The sequence below is a fragment of the Sphaeramia orbicularis genome, chromosome 14, assembly GCF_902148855.1.
Source record: "Sphaeramia orbicularis chromosome 14, fSphaOr1.1, whole genome shotgun sequence".
Classification (NCBI taxonomy): Eukaryota; Metazoa; Chordata; class Actinopteri; order Kurtiformes; family Apogonidae; genus Sphaeramia; species Sphaeramia orbicularis.
The window spans coordinates 33,183,449-33,190,891 of record NC_043970.1 but is presented as its reverse complement, the minus strand read 5'-3'; the positions used below and the strand labels follow the sequence as shown (position 1 = coordinate 33,190,891).

Genomic DNA, 7,443 nt, shown 5'->3' with positions numbered 1-7,443 from the left:
ATAAAGGGGTCAGTGCAGGTAGTCACTCTCTCTTGTTTGGTTGGTGGTTTGAATAACTGTTTATTTGGCTTTTCACTTTCATACAGGTTCGACATCCACACAATACACTCACTACTGATGAACTAAGAAACTAACAAGCTAATTTAGTATTCTTAAATCAACGTGGTTATACGTTAAATTTGGTTATACATGATAACATATAAAAGGGGGAAATAACACATAATTCAGTAATGTTTTACACACAACTTTACAAACCACTTTTTTGATTGAATTTTCTTTCTTTCTTTCTTTCTTTCTTTCTTTCTTTCTTTCTTTTTCTTTTCTTTCTGGACATTCTTTGTTTTTAATCAAAGAAAATCCAAAGTACATCAAAGAACAGAGAAATCAGCATGTCAGTTTTTTTGACCTAGTGTATAAAAATGATAACTCACTATAAGCTGACACTTACAAAGACACTGTGTGAAGCATCAGTTAGATACGTACACACACATTACAATGAAATGAGCACTTTCAGTGAAAGACACAGCAGGATGCAAGATAAGTACATGAAAGATTATATGTCATTGCATTCAGTGAGAGACTATCCTTTAAAAAAAAAAAAAAAAAAAATCATGCTTCCTTTACAAACAGCAGACTCAAGAAAAAAACTGAAAAAAAAAAAAAAACAGTAAGAAATATATTGTGCATTTGAAGTCTTGTGTTTTTTGGGCATAATGATAATAATGTATGATGATTGAAGGAGTTTATGACATAACATTTTTAAGTCACTTTTTGATTGTGTTAATGTGAGGTCATTACTTAATTGACCACAATGGTCAAAAAAATGTGCATGACATGTTGAAACTGACAAGAATTTAGTTTTCTTATCTTTTGTTAAAAATAAACAGAAACAGAAAATATTTGCATTCGTTTGTGTCCGTCTAGTGCACCCACACCTTTTGAAACACATACAGATTTTTCCACAAATATTTTGTGACAATAATTGACATTGTGTAAAATTTCAAGGGATTTTTAAAGTTTTTTTTTTGTTTTGTTTTGTTTTGTTTTTTTACACTATTTTTATCCACTACTGTATACTATTCATCTCTTTTGGCTTTTAACCTGAGAAGAGAAACAGTATAATCTTTGCCAACACTTGTACCTTTAAAACACACCACACTTATGAAACAGGAAAAATAGCAAACTGATCCTCAAGTAAAGGCAGAAAACCATGAAAAGACTACAAAGAAACATGAAATATGGATGAAGAAAACCTTGTATATTAACTCAGTCATCATGTTCATGTTGGTATAGACAGTAATCTACATGATTTTACTCACAGAATACTAAAAGTTTCATTCTTTTTCACCTTCTGTTACTGGTGGTGCTAATGTTGCTATACAGGTATATTTCCAGAAGATGGCAGCATTTACAAAGCTTATGTGCAGCCTGTAATGGGTCACACTTGAACAGACTCTGCTCTTCTGTGCTGTTTGGCTACCTGCTAATGTCTGGTAGATGTTACCCCATAATTAGTTCTGCTTATATAATCCATCCAAACACGAGTAATAAGGGTGTAGATGTGTCTGGATGCCAGGGGTTCCCCCAACACGTTAAAATATACAAACACACTCTGCCAGTCCTGCTCATTTTGAGGCCCACTGTCGTAGTCTGCAGCCAGACACATAAAATCATTTTATTAATGTTTACAGATGTAGTCTAGCCATACGTGGTACTTAAACATCACATGCATATTCACTCATGTAAACAGTAATGGATCCAAAGACTGAGCTGTTCAGGATCAGGCTGCAGAAACACTGAGAGGTTTAATGTCCCACAAACAACTAAATGTCATCCTGAGTGGTTCTACTGTAACTATAATCCACCAGTGTGTGTGTGTGTGTGTGTGTGTGTGTGTGTGTGTGTGTGTGTGTGTGTGTGTGTGTGTGTGTTTGTGTAAATAACAGAAGAATAGCTGTATTCATGCTGAACATCCAGCCCACATTACAGTCACAGCATGATGGGAGGGAGGAGGAAAGGAAAAACTAATGAGGACTTCTCTGTAGGACACTGAACTACACTCATTATCGTTCAATAAAATGGGTTATTATATTCCGACAGCAGCATCACATGTTTGGATATGTTGTTCATATAAAACTGTCATCGCAGTATTATTGACATGTCCTGTTAGTTCCACATTTATCTGCGGTCATGTCCGTCCCACATTGTTCTTCCTGCTGTACTTTGGTGGACAGTCTGCACAACAAACTGGACCGCTGACTCAGGAGCATCAGATGGCCATCACACACCGATGATGCAACACTACTGTTATTCTGTTATGGGTTAAAACTCAGAGTTACTTAGAGCTTCAAAGACAAGCACATGACAGCGAGCAATCTCTCCTCCAGACATGTTTTGCAAACTCCTACTTACTAACTCCTACTTACTTACTGTCCAAATGTTGGCTTCTTTACATATGAATGGACTGTCAGTAAGATTAATCTGAGCTGACAAGTGTCATGTTTAACCACGAGCTGATTTTAAGGAGGATGACAAGGGCTAATCAGCAGACTTCATACAGACTGTACACAACGTACAGTGGTGTGAAGTAGCTGCAGGTACAGACATTTAAATGTCCTGCTACTTTGTACTGTCACTTCACTGCATTTGTATGTGGACAACTGAACATCAGTCAAAACATGCGCACAACTAAACAAAAATGCTCCTTTTTTTTTAATCCATCAAATCTTTGCTTTTGTGTTTTAAAAGTACCATCAATCCCCTCATAGAGACTAAAAAATAGCTAAAGAAGGAGATGGTGTAGAATTATTAGATATGATAAAAAATAAAGTAATATTTCACAATATTACAAGAATAAGATTATATTTGGAGTAAAAAATAAAAATTTTTATTATGACAAAAAAAAATACATCTGACCCTCAAACATTTGAATCTGCCAGTATCATTCCAACTTGCCCCACTGTTTTGTTATTTGTGAAACCAGTACTTCAGTGTTATTTTAAGAGACGCCATATAGTTCTGTTCTCATAAAATGACATCTTTTTGGGAAATATTGTCTTTCCTGTTGTAATACTCACATTTTATCTTATAACATCACAGCTTTGTTCAGGTAATATTTTGACTTTTTTTTTTTTGACAAAAACATACAATTTTATTCTTGGGAAAGGACTTTTCTCTTCTTATTTAGTATTTTTGTCCAAAAATCCTGACTTTACTCCTGTAATACTTGATTTTTTTTCTCTCATGAATTTATCTTGAAGTATTAGGAATTGATTCTTGAAATGGTATATTTACTCCTCAACTCTTTCTACTGTATTGAATAAAAGTATCTAGAGAAAAAAAAAAATCAACAAATTTTCAAGGCCTGACCGTTCAAAACACATTTAAATACATGACCAGAGGTGGATGCAGGTAACTGTATAAACAATAAACAGCAAACTTCTTCATTCTCAAGTTGACAGTTGTTTTTATATTAACCAATAGAGACCCAAACATCCACTGGTGACCAAAACCATTTACTGATCTAAAATGTTTAATAACTGTTAATGAATTAATCCGATCACTACATGTAAATAATTGGTGTAAAATACAGTTTATCATGTTTTCATTATCATCAGATATGACCCATTTGGACGTTCAGAGGCTCTTTAGTGAACATGGAAACACTGTCATCTTTTACAACAATGATTCACCAGTAAAACTCAGGGAGTTTTACTGTCAATGACAGTGGATAGAGACAGTGGATTTTATGTTCAGTTATTGACATATTTTCTTCAGTTTTCTCTGTTTCTGATATAACCCTCAACTTTAATCTGAGCTGTTATGAGGATCTACATGATCAGTGAATGAAACACAGGAAAATACCTGATTTCCACTGAAAAATGCAAAATTACAGAAGATAATATGATAATAATAATAATAAATGGTGATAAATCACTTAATAAAGGTCAAATAGAGAAAAAAAGTCATTTAGGGGCTGCCACAGAAGTACCACTGGGTCTTTATGGGTTAAATGTGCCAAATCTTACGTACTTTACTAAGATTACTTGGAAAGATAAATGACAGAAAAGCTGATGTTTTCAATGTATATGATAAAGATAGTAAAGTGTTATTACACATATACGTTGGTTTATGTACATTTATTCAGCAATTTATCAATCTTCTGCTGGAAAGAACCTGAAAAGTGACTGTATTTTAATGTGCAGTAGATCTTGTAGCTCTGAGACATATAATCCTTTTGAGTAAAAACCCATTAACTCTCATTAATTCTCATAAATTTACAATTTGACCCAAGACTGTATCTTGGAAACTACAGCCAACCAGCATATCGGATTTAAAATTTCTTTATTAGTGGCTCAATCTTGGTAAAAATTGTACTTGCAGACCAGTGTGATATCTTCTGACGTTAAACTTTACCAAAAAGTGCAGAGTTTGCATCACCTCTGCACCTTTTCAGGTCCACAAGGAGCGTGTAACGGCGCAATAACGTCCACACTCAGGCAGTAATCCACAGTTAAACATTAGCTGTAATAGCCTTCAGATTTAACAGTCTACTGGAAGTCCTGCTGACTGTCAGGTGTCAACAGGAGAACAGGTTCAGGCGACTGTCAAAGGAAAGTCAGAGGAAACACCAGCGCACTTCAATAACCTTTATTTAGTTTACAGATGTATTCCATTTTGAAGTTTGGAAGGGGAAGGGGAGCATTAGTGCTATTTACAATCGGTTTGAAAATGTTTATCTCTGTACAGATTTGAACCCTGATCAATATAAACAATATTCTTTTAAGACCTAGTGCTGTTACAAAGCGATTCTCTTAAAGCAAAAAAAAAAAAAAAAACACAAAGAAGGATTACATTAATTTATAAACAAATGAAAACAATATTAAAAGAGCACAAAAGAAAGAAAACAAAAATACAGTTTGTCGATGATTAGGGAGGTTTTTGCTGCTCTTAAGCACAAGACATTGTCAGCGAGTGACTGTGAACTGGCTAGAAGCTAACCGTAAACACAATCATAGACTAAACACCAATATACTGTATATCAACAAGATCTAGAGTCATCATTTTCTATATAAGATTCATATTAAATATATTCTACACATGTTACCTTAGTTTGGAACATTACTTCCATTGGAAAAATATAAAATAAAACGTTTTATACATTTTTAATAATCTGATGGAGCACATGCTTCTGTTGTGCAAAATGGACTTATTAATGCAGAGAGAGAATTAAGGAGAGAGTAAGAAGCGAATTAAGACAAATCAGGAATATCATCATTCCAAGTTAATTTCCCTGCTTGGACAGTATCTGAGATCCTTCACAACACTGTTAAAAAAACCAGTCTTTCCTCCTGTTTGAGAGGAGAGAGGATACAGGAAACTGAGAAGTGGAGCATCAGGGAGGGAGGGAAACTAACGTCGTTTTATTAAATCACAACACTGGTTGGTCAGTAATATGCGTGGACTGTCAAAACACAGTCACAAATATCATGGACAAACAAATGAGCCAAACGACACCACCGTCCACGGCTGTTTGTCTATTTGTTTGTTTGTTAGGCTTTGTTTGGCTGAAGTATGATGACTGAAAAGAGTAGGTGGCGTCTGTCTCAGCAGCACACCTTCCGACAAAGAGGAGTAATTTCTCTATTGTGCACTTTAAGGGCACATGCAGAGGAGGGCAGTAAAAAGGACACAGGTGTGTAGGTGTGTGTTTGTGTTTGTGTGTCCATGTACAGTATGTGTCCTGGTTTGAGTTCTCTGATCAGGCACGTCTAAGCTTCGTCTGCTGCACCGAGGGAGATCACACAAGCACATATGGTTGGATGTGCAGACGGGGTGTCATATAGTGTGTCTGTGTGTATGTGTATATATATATATGTGTGTGTGTGTGTATGTGTGTGTGTGTGAGTTGTTAGTGGTTAAAATTCTCAGCGGTCTGCATGAAAAAAAACAAGGCCACACACAAACTTGGGCACTGCATTACTATGACAACCAGCTAAAAACTGACTGTTAACAGACCGACTGAGGATGGCTAGACAAGGTGTGTGTCGACTGCATGAGTGTGTATGTGTGTGGCAGAAGGCTTAACAAGGTGTGCATTAAGTAATAAAAATAAAACATGCAAATCCAGTTCCTTCCTCTAATTTTCAGTTATGACACAGAATCAAGTACAACAAAGGAATCAACTCTATTGTTAATCAATATTCAGCTCCCAAATATGGGTCCTGGATCAGCATGAGCCTGCAGTCTTCCTATGTATGTTTGAGTGTGTCAGAGAGGGGGAAAACACAGGAAGAAAAGGGTGTGTGTGTGTATGTAAGTGTGTGTTTTTGTGTATCCGCATCGTGGACAGGCTCCAGGACAGAGGACAAGCTCATCAGGTCCAGGACGTTGAGGGTGAGAAAGGATGAAAAGGATGGAGGGCCGACAGCGGAGGTGTGTATTTACAGAATGACACAGCAGTTACTCTCCCCGGTCTTCTCTCTGTTCCTCTGACCTGCAACACACACACACACACACGCACACGCACACGCACACACACACACACACACACATTATCAGCATCACAAAAGCAAATGTTAATCTGAGGCTGATCTTACACTTCGAGTGTCTTTATTCTGGTCCACATTAGTTTGTCTTCTCAAAGTAAAAAAAAAAAAAAAAAAAATGAGGAGCATCACTATATGCTGCTCCTGTTTAAATGCGGTCACATCCTGGATAAAACACACCTTTCTACAGGAGACGTTCAGCTCAGACCTACAGATTACACCTGATGCATGTCTTTGATCCAGGCTGGATCACATTCACACCTCAAACAAACTACCCCAGAGTTAGTTTAAGACTGTACCAAGACCATAAGCAGAATATAATTAGTGGACAGAGGAACTGAAACGTCACCCAATGGTTTATAATCTGCTGGTTGGAAGCCAGAAACGTGCAATTTGGTTGTCGTCATGATGGGTTTTCGGTGCCGGATGTGACCATATTTGGACAAAAAGAGCGGCACTACAAGATGAGCTAATGCTAAACGCTAGCTTGCTGACTGAACAACTATAAACTTAATCAATAACTGTGTGGCATACATGGTTTTACAGTAGTTTTGGCGAAACCTAGCAGTCTGTCAGGAAAATGTGTTTTATTAAATAAACAGACTTCAAAAATCGGACTCAGCAGGCGAGTGAGCTGTAACACAGACCTGTCAATCAAAGCCTAGCACAGCAGATGTGAAAGTCTTCTATAGGAGCTGAGAACTTATCAGTTTTAGAAATAATTTAAAGATGGACCAGATCATGGAGGCGCCAATTAAAAAAAAAAAAAGTGACTTTTTGAGAGAAGTTTAAGGGAGCAGGTTTCTGGAGCCAAACCCAGTGGCCGTTGGCGGTATTACAACTTTAACAGACTTCCATGATGGTTCATATTGGAGCTGAGGTCCCTGCTCTTTGA

At 36.7% G+C, this 7,443-nt stretch overlaps 1 protein-coding gene across 1 annotated transcript in view; it reads right to left on the bottom strand.

Annotated features, from left to right (window-relative positions):
- Window positions 1–4,635: 4,635 nt before the first annotated feature.
- ubl3a (ubiquitin-like 3a) overlaps window positions 4,636–7,443 on the bottom strand; it is a 40,243-nt gene continuing 37,435 nt past the window's right edge. The window contains exon 5 of the mRNA XM_030154307.1: window positions 4,636–6,496. Within this exon, the coding sequence (XP_030010167.1) occupies window positions 6,444–6,496 (53 nt within the window). The 3' untranslated portion in view covers window positions 4,636–6,443. The remainder of the gene's footprint in view (window positions 6,497–7,443) is intronic.